This window comes from Anas platyrhynchos, chromosome 5 (genome assembly GCF_047663525.1).
Source record: "Anas platyrhynchos isolate ZD024472 breed Pekin duck chromosome 5, IASCAAS_PekinDuck_T2T, whole genome shotgun sequence".
NCBI lineage: Eukaryota > Metazoa > Chordata > Aves > Anseriformes > Anatidae > Anas > Anas platyrhynchos.
The window spans coordinates 3,397,813-3,411,415 of NC_092591.1; the positions used below are offsets into that span (position 1 = coordinate 3,397,813).

Sequence of the window (13,603 nt, forward strand, 5' to 3'; positions counted from 1 at the left end):
CACGGCTTTGGGTGCTGCTCCTACCTGCCCGCAGCTCTCCCCCGGGCAGTGCCAGGGTCACAGCCGTATTTTTAGCACTGGAAGTGCCGGGCGGACACGCTGGCAATAAGGAAAGGCAGCCGGCCCCGCAGCCACCCGTTATCTCCCAGCCCAGCTCCATCCTGCCCCCGCGCCCTCCCTTCCCCAGCCGCACACAAGCACAGCTCCTCTGCCATCCCCAGCCCTGCCGACACCACGCCGGCTCCTCCCTTTCTCCCATCCCCTTCCCATCAGTGCCAGGAGGAAGGCCTGCCATCCTCCTCCTCTTCCTTTTTCCCCCAGCCCTGCCAGATGCTGCGTCCCCGCGGCACCAGGGACCGCTGAGCGCAGGCACCGTTAGCCAAACCAGGCTCTTGTCCTGGTTCACATCCTGGCAGAGCTGGCAGCCAGCATGTGCCTGTCCTTCCCGTGCCCCTTCCTCTCCTGCACGCCTCCTGCTGCCGTCCTAAAGCTGTATTCCTGCTGTGCAGCCACAGGGGAGAGAGCTTAAAATGTGGTGTGGGGCACGGGGACGGGGATGGGTTGAGAACAGCCAAGTCCTGGGGCTTGGAAATGCTTCAGTTTGCTGCCCCTCAGCCAAGCCATGCACCAGAACCCTCTGTAATTATTCCTCTGACATCCCTTTAAGCATGGAAAACCCAATGCGTACCCTAAATGATCCCTCGGTCCCTCTAGCAAGCACCCTGCTGCTGCCCAGCCGAAGGTGGTGGCCCCGCAGGCAGCTCACGGCGCACGGAGCACCTCGTATCGCCTGGGACAGAGAGCTGAGCTGCTTTTCTCTTGAGCACAGCCACATAATCCATTATTTTGTGACAACAATCCATGATTTTGTACCAACAATCCATGATTTTGTACCAACAATCCATGATTTTGTACCATCATTTTGTCTCCTGGTCAACGACCAACACCTGAACACCCCCTGCAAGGCTTCCAGGGAACTGAAGCACACGAAACGTCCACCTCTGACTTTTACTGCTGAAGTACAGCCAAAAGAAGTGTGATTTAAGCCCCCAAAGTGTCAATACTTTCCGTCAATCCAATCTATCAGGAAATCAGCTCGTCAGCTCATTGTGCACCTCGCTAGCATCATCTTCGGAGGCAGAGCCCTGCAGTTGGCCCAAACAGACACATTTTGATGCTAAATGGCTAAAAAAGGAGCTGATAATGTCAATGCTCACTGTGATTGTGCTTCTCTTGCCTATCAGCACGTGCCGGGACACAAAGACACTGCAGACACTCACAGCATCCTGCAGCAACCCCTGGCTTCCTTCCACCGCTCCAAATTCCTCTTCTCCACCCCAGCGGGACTGCAGAGCTCTTCTTCCTCGGGCTCTCTTCTCACTCCCATCCATAAACACACGCTGGGCTTGTTGACTACTTCTTTCCGTGCTGGTCTTTCCCCCAGGGCCGTCGCTCTTAAAAATAACATAAGCCAGGGCTGCTCCTGCCAGCGAGCGGGAGAGCTGGAGGATGCAGAGCGCAATCAGGCTGCTCCCAGCCCTCGGAACATTTTCTCCCTTTCTGTCCGTATCCTGGCACCTCTGTGCCTCGAGAGGTTGTCTCTAAGTGCCTGCGAGCGCTGCACAAGGGAAAAGACATTTTGCATTTAAAGGAATAAATAAATTCAAAGCCAGGCCCACGGGGTGCAGGACCCTGACCAAATCCTTGCTCGGAGCCAGCAGCTCCATCAGACGCGGATATCAGCCAGCTCGATGGGTCGTGGACAAGCCTGTCCCTTCCCCGTGTCACCACAGGGAGCTGATGATGTGTTTTGGGGTTTTCCTGGCACTGCCAAACCCCTGCTGGGAGGCTCGGGGTTTAGGGACCCCACTGGTGATGTGCTGAACCCCGTAGCGCTGTGACTTCTCAGCTCTTAGGGTTGCTTTGGCCACTGCCCCAGCAGCAAAAGTCCCTCAGCCCCCCAAAATAACCTTTTTCCTGACCCCCCATGGCTTCGGTGGTGATTCTCCAAGAGGCATTAAGCAAATTTTCCCAGCCATAACCAAGAGGTGGCACTGACCCCTAGTGACAAGCTCCCGCGTGGCTCAGGTCCCTGATAAAAAAACGACCAAGAGCAGCGGGGATCCGGGAAGGCTCCTGGGATTGCACAAAATCTGCTGAAGTAAAGGATTTTGGGGCTCTGAACTCTGCTGCACGCACGCAGAGGTTGAAGGAGCTTTCCTGGAAGAGTGCTTCCATCCCAGACACGCGGGGCCGGGACATCAGCCTGCTCCATGCAACTGGGACCAACGCAGAGTGCTTAAACTCGAGAGATCATTTATTTAAGGCCGAAGGATGAGCCCAAATATTGCCCTTTGCCTGTGCAAAGTGGGAGGGTGCTGCAGCAGCTGGAAATGCCCCCGTGCCGTGTAAAGGAGCGCCAGGAGCTCGGGGAGGGGAACTCACCGCCCTCTCCTCCTTCCCCTGGGAAAGTCGTGCTGCTCGGCAGGCTCCGCTCTGCACGCTGCGGTTCAGGACTTTAAATACAGATATTTTGGCTCCCAGCCCGGTCAGTAAGTCCAAAAACGGCCTGCTCCAATTCAAGGCTTGAAGGAGAGCACAAGAGTAATGGGTTATTTCTCGGCATTTCAAAATATTCCCAACCACGTAGGCTGCTTGCGGGATGAGAGAGAGGCTTCACAAGGCTCTCGGTGGGTCCCTAACACCAATTTTTCCCCTCACCAGGAACTTCAGAGCCCTAAGGAGGAAGATCTGACCTTCCTGGCACCTCTCGGCAGTGCTGTGGGACAGAGCAGGTTAAAAAGGAAGAAGATTTTCACAGCCATCAGTGGGATTAGACCTCTCTCCCCTCATTTCTGTACCGCTGCTCTCCCCACGCACCTCCCTCCCTGCACCCTCCTTGGCTCAGAAGGCACCAACCTCGCTACCGTTACTGAGACCACAGCAAAATAGAGGCTGTAAATAACCCCCCGGGCTTGCAACCAAGAAAATGCCAGCGCTGAGAAAAGCCATGGCCCAAATATTTGTGCCGGGTACTCACAGCTGCTGTGCTGACCCCAATTCTGGCCCTCAAAATGAAGCCACCTGAGCCAGGTACTGCTGTCAGCCCCGAGGATGGGCACTGATGAATTCAGCTCCTGACTCAGGTGGAAATAATTTTAGGTGTAAAAAAACTGCACGTCAGTTTAAACACAGCAGCTTTGGGGTGAGTGGATTTTTTGCCCTCGTGCAGACTGGAACCAAGGGGAGAGAAGTGCTCCTTGTCCTGGAATCACTCACTCTTCCTGCCCAGGGTGATCAGAGCATCTTTGTGAGATATAAACTGTACAGAAAGGTTGTGCTGATTCAGCTTTTCTGGAATGATTTGTTGGGGAACCAAACATTTTGCATGCACGGTGAGCTCACCCTGCCTCCCCAGCAATTACCAGGAGGGCAGAACTCCTCGGCAGCAGCCTCCCTGCTGAAATTCAGGGGCTGTTTTATCCCCTCGCCACCAATTCGCAGCCAAACTCCCTTCTTTCTCTCTCTCTCTGTTGCAAAGGCTCACTGAGGGCTGAGAAAGCGAGAGTGTTTTTCTGGGCACTGTCCCACAGCCTTTCACTCTCACAGCTCGCTGTGTCTCTTGGCCTGCTTTTCCCTCCCTGCCAGCCTCGGGGCTGTCCCACGCAGGTCCCTCCCAGGGGACTGGACTTTCTCTGCCTTCAGCCCAGCTTCCTCAGGCGTTTCCTCCCTGGCTGTGGCTTTCTCTTCAGAGCCTTCTGGCTGCTGCTGCTCCTGCCCAGCCCCGGCCCCGTGGCGGTAGGGGGTAGGGAGGGTGAATTCGGGCGCTGTGGTGTCCATCATTTGGAGGAAATCGTAAGCAGGAAGAGGTGGTTTCCAGTCTTCCTCAGACAAGGTACCTGAGAAGTGAACACAGTCGCTTGTTAATGAGTTAAGAGGCTGTGATGTGACCCCCTTCACAGGTATTTCCATTTCAGGCCAAGTTTAGCTTTTCTGTACTTCCAGCGAATGCAAAATTAAAGATCTCTTTTTTTTTTTTAAAGATCACTTTTTCCTCCACGGCTAATACTGACCCTCAGATCAAACTGACCACAGATGCATTAATATTTACTGGAGCTGGCCCAGGGCTCCTCTCCTCAAAGACCTGCTTCTGAGTCCTCAGAGCTCCAAACTGGGAAGCTGAGGAGCAGCAACACAGCAGTGGATGGGCCTCAAATAGCCATGTTAATGAGTGCATTACTGAAATGTCATTAGGCATGGAGCGAGACTGCTGTCTCTGCAGAGAGGAAGCGGTACTGCTAAGTGAGGATGCTCTTTAATTTATGCTTTTAAGGCTGATCGTGCAGTTCACAGTGCTTAAAAGCTCGAGAAAGGAGGCTGTGATGGCTGGCACAGCCCTTGGCCGTGCTGCCCAACCATCAGCGCACCCCTCTGATGCCCTGAAAGCTGAGGGAAGGTCCCAACCAGAGACCTTACTGGGTCAGCAGTGATGTCTTTGGGTACTGAGACGTCCTACACACGTCCTACTACACGTCCTACCCATCCAGGCTGGGGCTGGTGTTTGGAAACAAGCGCTTTGAAATGCTCGTTTTGAAATTCATCAAAGATCAAAATCCCCATCGCCTTTTGGGAGCCTGAAGCAGGCTGTCAGCCCCTTTTTTGCATATTTGCCTTTCTTCTAATCTTCCCTAGCTGATCAAGGCAGGAGGGACTCAGTGAAAAGCTTGCCAACCCTTTATGTCCCAAAGACCACAGCAAAACACCAGCTTCCTTCCACTCACCTGACCAAAAAAAAATGCTGGAAGGTGCCTAAAGAGCAGCTATTTCTTACCCTGACAGCCAGGAGTCAGGAGACTTTTTAACAGCAAGCACTGTTTCAGCAAATCTGTCCTCAGCAAGCGGAGAGCACAGCCAGCCTTGGGGATTATTACAGGGAAGAGATGTCGATTCAGAACTATTCACGCTTGGCTCTGAACATTAAACAGTCCCAAAGCAAACTCGTGAGTATGGGTATTCTGTTCTGGCCGGACTATTTGTACTGCTCCAACTCAAACTAGAAGAGCTAGTTTTTCCATCATTAAATTCCAGGCCAGACAATTTATTGCACGTAGCATCTTCTCATAAACAGAGCGGAGCGAAGAGTGCACACTTAGGAACGTTTCAAACGCTCCTCCACTTACTGCTGGGAATCTCCAGTCCTGCCTTCAGCTTCTCCAGCCAAGACAAGATGTTCGTTTGGGTGATGGACTGCTCTGATGGGAACTTGAACACTTGACCCCCAGCGTGGAGGTTCACCCAGACGAGAAGAGGCAGCGAAGGCACGGTGGCAAAGTACGCCTTCAGGACCCCGCGGCCCACCGGGGTGTTCTTCCTGGTGAGAAAAAAGAGATTTGACTCATTCAGCAGCAGTTTGGCAACCAACAGAACGTGACCAGGAATCAAGGAAGTGCCAAAGCCCTTGGGTCACATCCAGCAAGGCACACGAACACAGTTTTACCCAGGGGACAGCTCCCAGTGTGATTTATGGGCTCAGTGACTTAAGCAAGCCATTAGGGTCTAGTGGAGAGACAGTGGACAGCAGGAGGAGATGCGTGAAGAAATCCTCTAGCAGGAGGAGCAGAGAACTGCTGGGATAAATCCTGTAGGAAGGCGTGAAATTTGCTCCACCAGAAGTTTTGAAGAATGGGTGAGATAGAAATGACAGAGCGGCCCCCAACGTGGTGAGCCCCTGTAGTGTTATTTGGGGGGAGAGCTCCCAGCTCCCTGCAGAGCCCCTGTGGTGCAATTTTGGGGGGAGAACTCCCAGCTCCCTGCAGCCTGGCTGCTGTCAGCACCCTGCAAGAAAGGACAAGAGGTTAACACAGAGGGGTGTGCTCACTCAACCCAGTCCCTTGGCAGCAACAGGGCGGTTTCCTACAAGCCAGCACCGAGGAGTTGGAGTGGCAACTTCCCCGAGTACCACAGAACCACAAGAGGACAAATGACTGAGACCCAGGGACAGCGAGGACACGAGGATGACGAGGCCTTCAGGCACTATTTTGAGGCTCGGTGGTGCACGGGGTCTGAGCTGGCTCTCACCATGGGAACGAGGTCCTCTTTCTAGGACTCTGTTGCTCTTTTAAAAGCCAGTGGTCGTATTCTGCCTTCTCCTGTGGAAACGCTCCTGCCCTCACAAAGGACGGCCTTTTCTTTCTCAGTAAAGGAGAACAGAGGCAGAGGCGTAGGTGGGGAAGTTCCAGGGGCTCTCATCTCTTGCGCATTACTGGCAAACAAATCGTCCTCTCTTTGCAAACATGTGCATTTCCCTTTAGCAAAACTTCAGCCCACGCTGCGAGGCGCTTCCCAGACTTCAAAGCACGTTATGATTAAGACAGTGAGGTGTCTCTGGGCAAAACAAACAGGGGCTAAAAACTCAAAATGCACACAGGAGGAGAGGATTTTTAAAAAAATAATCCCTTCTTCTATAATTTTGTATTTCTTACCTCCTGGATTCATTTTGTTTCTTGAATATTTTTAAGGTTGTCTTATAGGGCTGCTTCTGGTTCTCTCTTCTTCTGGAAACTTTTTTTCCTAAGGTCAGCAATTACTAATAGCCCTGCTGTGTTTCCCTCTAATTGCTGATGGAATAATTGCTTTAAGACACGCCAGGAGGGCAAATTTACTTTTTTTACCCACGTGTAAAAAGAAAATAAAACTAACTTCAGTGCCAGGGTCAAACTACCGTGCTGTATCTTTGAGAACATTTTATTCTACTGACAATTATTTCTGCAATCAATTAAGGTTTTACTAATTTAACTTTTTTTTTTGGTGCAATTTTGCAGCTGCCCAGAATACATACTGAATCATTGCTAAATGATTTGGCCTCCCAACCCATGATGATTTCAGACCATATAACCACATTACCAGATAGATAATGTTTGGAGAAATTGCGGGCTCATTTTTTTTTTTTTCTTGCCCTGAAATGCTTAGAGCAATTTAATGGAAAGAAACAAAGACGTTTTCGCATACTCACAAGTTCAACCAGCAAGGTACAAACGCTTGCTGCGGCGTCCCTTTTGCCAGCTTCAGCATTTCCTTGCCTTCCAGCTGACCGATGTCACCATCGCTAAACAAGATGAGGAAGGGCTTCCTGAGCTGCAAGTAGCGAGGCAGATTTTGCACAGTGATTTCGGGCTGCAAGACATCAAAACAAGAAGTTGGGGTTTAGAGGGAGGAGAGAGCAAGACAAAATTGTTTTTTTTGTTCTTACGTGAGTGAGGCAGGGGCTAAACAAGCCTGTAGGGTCCACGTTGAATGCAGGAAGCTAAAACCAAGTACGGATGATGGGATTTGGGTGCACTTTGGAAATGTCTAACCCCTTTTGAGATGAAGGGGGGTGAGCAGAGAAGCGAGGCAGGCTCAGCCCAGCTCCACGCAGCTTCTGAAATCCATGTGCAGGAGCAGGCCCTGCAGGAGGCCACGCCAAGGCCACAGCAGCGGGTCTGGGACTGTGAGCACAAGCCAGCCGAGAGGCTCCCAGGTCTCGCCCCATGAGACCACACTGCAAACAACAGATTCTTGTCCAGGCCGTCTGCTCCAAGTCATAAAGCACACACACATGTAACTCAGCACGACAGAAATAACAAGCAAACATTTATCCTGCGCAGCCCCATGCTATAATCAGAGCTCATGAAAATGACTGCAATGGAAAAAACAAAAAATAAATGAAATAATATTTTTTTTTTTTACTTACAAACGTGTCCAGCAATCTGTATCTGATCGTCTGCACGATGTCCTGAGCACTGTGTTTGGACAAAGCGATGCCTTCCACACTCCGATCTCCGCTCCTGGCAAGGAGGAGGGCTGGGGGAGACACGGCGTATTTACGGGACCTGAAAAAGGGGGGCAGCAATGAAATGTGTGGGATTCGGCACGCACCAAACCTGCTGGCGTCCTCACGGTTAAAGGTGGCGATGGGGAAGTGGTGCTGGAAACCCGGCCGTGCAGACCACCTGCAGGAGGAAAGGGTCCCGAGCTGCCTCCCTGCACGCCACATTTTCCATCTCCCCTTTTTTTTCCAAGTCTCTGCACAGTCCCAGCGTGAGCCAACAGGAAATAATAAGTGAAAAATAATAATAATAAGTGAACAATAATAATAATAAGTGAACAATAATAATAATAAGTGAACAATAATAATAATAAGTGAAATAATAAAAATAATAAGTGAAAAATCCACCATGTCTAAAGGGTTTGCTGGCATTTACCTTTCACTTTCACATCTCAGGTGTGCAAATATCCACCCAGTACTTTACAGCATCTCCCAAACCATAGCAAACAGGGGTCTGAGACTGCCCCTGCTGGGCACCAGCCCACGGGGACTGATTTTTGTCTTGGTGACCATGTGTGGTGGTGCTGAGGTCCAGAGCTATGTCACAGTGACACACACAGCCTCTGAGCTTACTCTCAGCAGAGAAACCAGCCCGGTCTTTGTTCCCCATCAAAACCCTTCTGGTAAAAGGGTTCAAGGGTATTTAAAGAAAAGCTGAGCAGGTGGAAAGAGCAAAAAATAGGAGAAGTCTGGGCAATGAAAGGGCCCAGCCCATACCAAGGCGGGTGAGCAATTTTCTGGAAGTTTGAGGAACTTCAGCCCTGGGGGCTCCAGATGTCACTGCCCAGAGGAAGGGCGAAACTGAGGAAGTAAACCGCCTCGACCGCTCTGGGGGCTGTCTGTCATTTATTTTTCAAAGGTTGCTGGTAATTTTTCAGAGACAGGCACTAGAATTACTGAGGAAGTGAGCCCATGTGAGAGAGGCATAGGAACATTTTGGGTTCTGGAAGCTGTCAGGTAGAATGCCTTAAATTTCCTTTTCAAAGGTAATCTGGTCTGCCTGTTTTTTTTTTTTTTCCATATGAAAAAGGTGCAACACGGATTCATCCTACAGCAGAACAGTAATTTTTAATGAAGGGAAGCTCATAGAAAAGTCATGTTACAACCAGTTGCACTCCCCTCCGGGGTTTGCCCAGGCAAATCCAGTTTGGACACTTATTTTAGCAGTTCTGAATGGGACAGAGATGTGTTCAGATTTGCTTTAAAGATCTCGGTGTTTGTTGTTTTGGGTCACAGTGGCAAACAGAGTGAAGGTGACTGCAGACAGCACATTTCCATGATGTTCAGCTCAAACGCAGGCCTTTCCCTTTCCCCATCACGGCACTTACTTGTCTGGAAATTTGCCCCTGCAAATTTCCAAGGGTCACCCACGATCTACACTGGTATCTTGAGCAGCAATAACAGCCTTGTGCTTTGCTGAGGCTTTCAAATGTTGTGAAATCCTTGCTAACCCATTCTTGGGTTTCTCGGAGCCTTTTCAGTTTCGTTGTGGAGCATCCTCTGCTTTGTTGGCCTCTGTGTTCTGGAAAATCTTTGGTTTTATGGCCATTTCAACACCTTTTTTTTTTTTTTCCCACCAGAACCAACCCAGTTTTCTACAGACCACGGAAGCACTGCAATTTCTTAACTCCCATCGTATTTTGACATCAACAAGAAGGCCAGATACCTCTGGCCTTCTCTCAGCTCACCAAAAGCCAGGGCTGTGTCTTACACATTCTTCTCCCTTCCAAAAATAGTTGTAAATCCATTCCTGAGCTACGCTTTCTGCCTCGGCTCCAGAGCTCCTCCAGTCTAGTAAGTTATTTCACATCTCTGCTCGTGGCTGGGAATCCTTTGATCTGTTACGAAGGTCGCTAACTTTCCTGCCTGTTGTTTTTCAAACTCACCTGCATTTGCTGTTGTTTGAGAACACTAAAACCTCAGACATCCTGGAATTTTGAACTTCTCAAGCTCCCCCAGGTCTTAAAGTGTCTCTCTGGCTCGATCACTTCTAAGGAGGAGATAAAGACTCTTGTTCCCTGTGGCTAACCAGATCGAGTTGTTCGGCTGCCTTTCATAAGGAAGTTTCCTAAATGCTGACAGAAAACCAACAAATTATCCATCCAATCGATAAAGTCTACAAAGCAGTCACGTCTTATCTCACTGGTAATACGACCAATACACATCAAGTGGCTGTATTGTTGCTCATGACAGCTCTCTATTTATACGGCAGGGGTATTAGATGGGTAATATGAGCCTTACATTTAAATCAAAACCATCTGCAAACAAATACTTGGCAGGAATCTGTGACATCTAAATATGCGAGAAATAAAGAATGACTTCATTCAAAGTATTTCTTCCTTAGTGTTTTGTTTTTTTTTTTTTTCTTCATTTGTTACCAACTGCTCAGGTGTTTGCTGAGCAAACAGTTTTGCTGAGAACATTCTTGGTGCATTTTGCATACGTTTTTCTCTGGGAAGAGAGAAATGTGAGCAGGACTCAGCTTTCAGTGACTGGGGAGCCACAAACATTTTCGTCGTGAGAGCCTAGCAAAAAAAAAAAAAAAAAGCTTTTCTTCTTTAAAGAAGGGAAGTGAGCCTGGCTCTTGCATAAGGAATTCCTGTAAGTGTTTACTTTCTACTTACAGTTGAGAAGATGACCATCTACAGTAGCTTCACCCACAAATCACAGCTAAAAACACCTTCCACAGCCAAAATCCAAACTTGGCAGAATTAATATCAATAGAAACTGTATTAACTATTCCAACGAAATAGGAGCACGCTCCAGGCTATGGCTGGAGCAGGAGGACGGTGGTATATTCTTGCATGTGTCACTGCTGACAAAACACAGACATTTTCTATCGGTGTCTTTTTGTTTTTCAGGACCATCCTACCTTCCTTCGCTTTTTTTCCTCCTATTACCTGGGCAGTGATCATTAGGGAAGAAAGAAGAAGATCTTTCAGCTGCTGGGTGCAGGTTTTTCACCCTGATGCTGCTGGCTGTGACTTCAGCTCCTGCCATTACCCCAGGGCTTGAGCAGGCCTTGCACTGCCTCACCTCTAATACCTGACCACAGTGGGTGCTTTGAGCACGCTTTAATTCATGGAGGCGTCCTGCCAACGAATTTACATTTTTATTTTCCATGCACATCAGAAAAATGTCCATATCTCATCACAAATGATGCAAGTGATGCAGCACATCTGTAAAAAAAACTAATGAAAATAATTTGCTGCTACATTAGTGGCTGTTAAAATCCACTCCTGGAAAACACGCCAAGGACCCTCGGGGATTTTTAACGCTGCCCTGATGGCCAGTTCCTGATGGAAATGAGATGTCAGGACAAGCCAAAGATCTCTTTGGATCTACCAGCATTTATAAGCCCTGAAGCATCTCTCACAATCTTATCCAAACAACTTTGCGTTGGTGTTACTGATACAGCTCAGTGTGTGCACTGACACATGCCCATATCCGATCAGCTCCAATTTGGCTTCAAGTCAGGGCCTCGACTTATTCTCTCAGTCAATCAGGAACTGAACGAGAAAGCTTTGGCTTCACCTTTACCATACTTCCTGGAAGAAGGCTGCTGGATTTTCCCAGCTTTTTTCTTCCAGGAAAGGTACACTTGCCCTAAGTTATGCTTGGAAATGGTGGGAACGTCTGGCTCTTGCCATTGGTGGTCACATTTTTCAAGAAAAAAAAAAAAAAAGTCCACCACAATATAAACTTTAGAAGTGACAGAGGTAGATTCTTTCCTGGTATTGGCAGCTGCAAACATCTCACAGCCAGATGTGAACGTCTACTGGGAAGCTGGATGAAACCAAAGGAGTTTGATGCCTTTTACAGTGCTCCACGGACAGCCAGCATTTATTTAAGGGCTTTCAAACCATTCTCCAGCACCCAGACACAATCCCCACTCCACCACTAGCCAAGAACTCCTTGGTATAAAGCCTGCCAGCAGAAACAAGTAGCACACTGACTCCCTTTTGGCTGCTAGTGGCAACTGGGGGCATCCACCAGAGCAAAACTTCAATTTACATCTCTGGCTTTGCAGCAACCCTCCCAGGCTTCCCTTCCCACCCACCCCAACTTCAGCATGCACTTCTGCAGCGTCAGGAGAGGGAAGAGGGAAAGAGCACGTGAAGGGATTGCAGAAAGAGGCAGAAGAATCACAAGTCTTCATTTCTTCTCGATGGAAATAGAAGGGCAGAACTCTTTTTTCTTTTTTTTTTTTGTTTTTTTTGCACACTGATCCTAGCTATAAGGTACCATTTCTGCAGCCTGTTTTTTCCCCTGTATGTTTGGGCCCTTTTTTTTTATGGGGAACCCAACAAACACACAGGGGACTGGCAGGGCTGGAGGACTGAAGATACCTACAGTGCTCAGCTTAGGCAGAACTTTTGCTAAATGCAGGCCAGTTTGAGTTCTCACCAAAGGAAAAGGCAAACAACTCACAAAGCCAAGGCATCGTCTTCAAAATACATCCCCATTGTCACGTGCCCACTTAAGATGCTTCCTGCCTCTACGAAAGCTTCCTTGGCTGTAAAAAAAAAAAAAAAAAAAGACAAAGATACATAAATAAACAATGGAGAAGTGGCAGCTTCCTTCTGGAAACCAAATCACCGCATCTGCATATTTAACGCCCTCCCACAGCAAATTGCCAGTTGTGAACAAAACTATGATTAGTGGCTGATGAGAAATGGATGCGCCTCATGGCCACAGGCTACATGAGGCAGGAGCTGGCAGCAACCGAAAGGATCAGAAGCAAAGAGTTCCTAGTATGAGAACCGTGTCTGCTCTTTAGCCACCAGCACTGAGCTTCCAGGATTTGAGACATTGATGGAAAGTGAAATGCCCTTAAGGACTTAAAGACCATAAGTGTTCCTAGAAACAGGAGGCCATTTACGAGGCTAAACAGAAATCACATAAATCCCCGTGACCTTTTGGAAATGATTGATGATGGCTGAACGGGAGTAGTGTTAAGTGCCCAACAGATAAACCAACCTCTTCCAAAGCGTCTTCTGGTCTTACCCTGCTCCTCCCAGCAGGAGGGTCTGCTACAGGCATCCAGGGTCAGAGGGATAACTAAATTGAAGACACAGAGCCTGGACTGAATTGAAGACACAGTAGGCTGCCCAAAGTAGCCTGAAAACTCAGCACTTTTCAACTCTCCCACTCTTTTTATGCCAGGCAACTGAAGGCTCTTTTGACTTACGGAGAGGGAGAAATCACCTAGAGAAGTTTAGAGGAGTCAGGTTTGCCCAAGAGTTAAGGTTACGATTCAGATAGAGCCACGTTGCTTCTTAACCCAAACAAAATACCATCCAGATGCTGTTTACAGTTCCTCCTAACATCCACCATCGTGTCACAACTGGCCAACCCAAGCACTTGGGACCAGTGACTCAGACCTCCATAAACCGAAGCTGGCTCAAACTGGTCACTTTTTGGTTCTTTGCCCCTGGCTTTCCTGCAAGACTCAGGGCCGTATTTTCCATTGTGATCCCTTGGAACCACAGGGACCACGAGCTTTCCTTCACACTGTTTTCCTTTCCAAGTGGAAGCTCAGATCCTAAAAGGAGTGGTGGCTCCCTGGGAGCTCAGACATTGCAAAAAACAACGCGTGTGTCACAAAGCTCGTGAGACAGGTTGGCCAGTTCATCTTGTGATGTAGGGAAAATACCACGGGATGGGTCTGACACCGCTTTCCAGACTCAGTTTTTCTTTTGCCACTTGTTTTTATCAGTGCTGAGACAAAAACAA

General features: G+C 48.8%; 1 protein-coding gene across 9 annotated transcripts in view; it reads right to left on the bottom strand.

The window, feature by feature from the left end:
• Positions 1-305: 305 nt before the first annotated feature.
• TXNDC16 (thioredoxin domain containing 16) overlaps positions 306-13,603 on the bottom strand; it is a 41,826-nt gene continuing 28,528 nt past the window's right edge. For 7 of the 9 annotated variants that reach the window (XM_027458359.3, XM_072038089.1, XM_072038090.1 and 4 more), the window contains 5 exons: positions 12,299-12,383; positions 7,733-7,871; positions 7,013-7,173; positions 5,181-5,371; positions 995-3,899 (listed from right to left, as the gene is read on the bottom strand). In XM_027458359.3, the coding sequence (XP_027314160.3) occupies positions 3,604-3,899; positions 5,181-5,371; positions 7,013-7,173; positions 7,733-7,871; positions 12,299-12,383 (872 nt within the window). In that variant the 3' untranslated portion in view covers positions 995-3,603. Of the gene's footprint in view, positions 3,900-5,180; positions 5,372-6,078; positions 6,385-7,012; positions 7,174-7,732; positions 7,872-12,298; positions 12,384-13,603 lie in introns of those variants that run through there. The other 2 variants (XR_011809392.1, XR_011809393.1) reach the window with 2 other exon arrangements.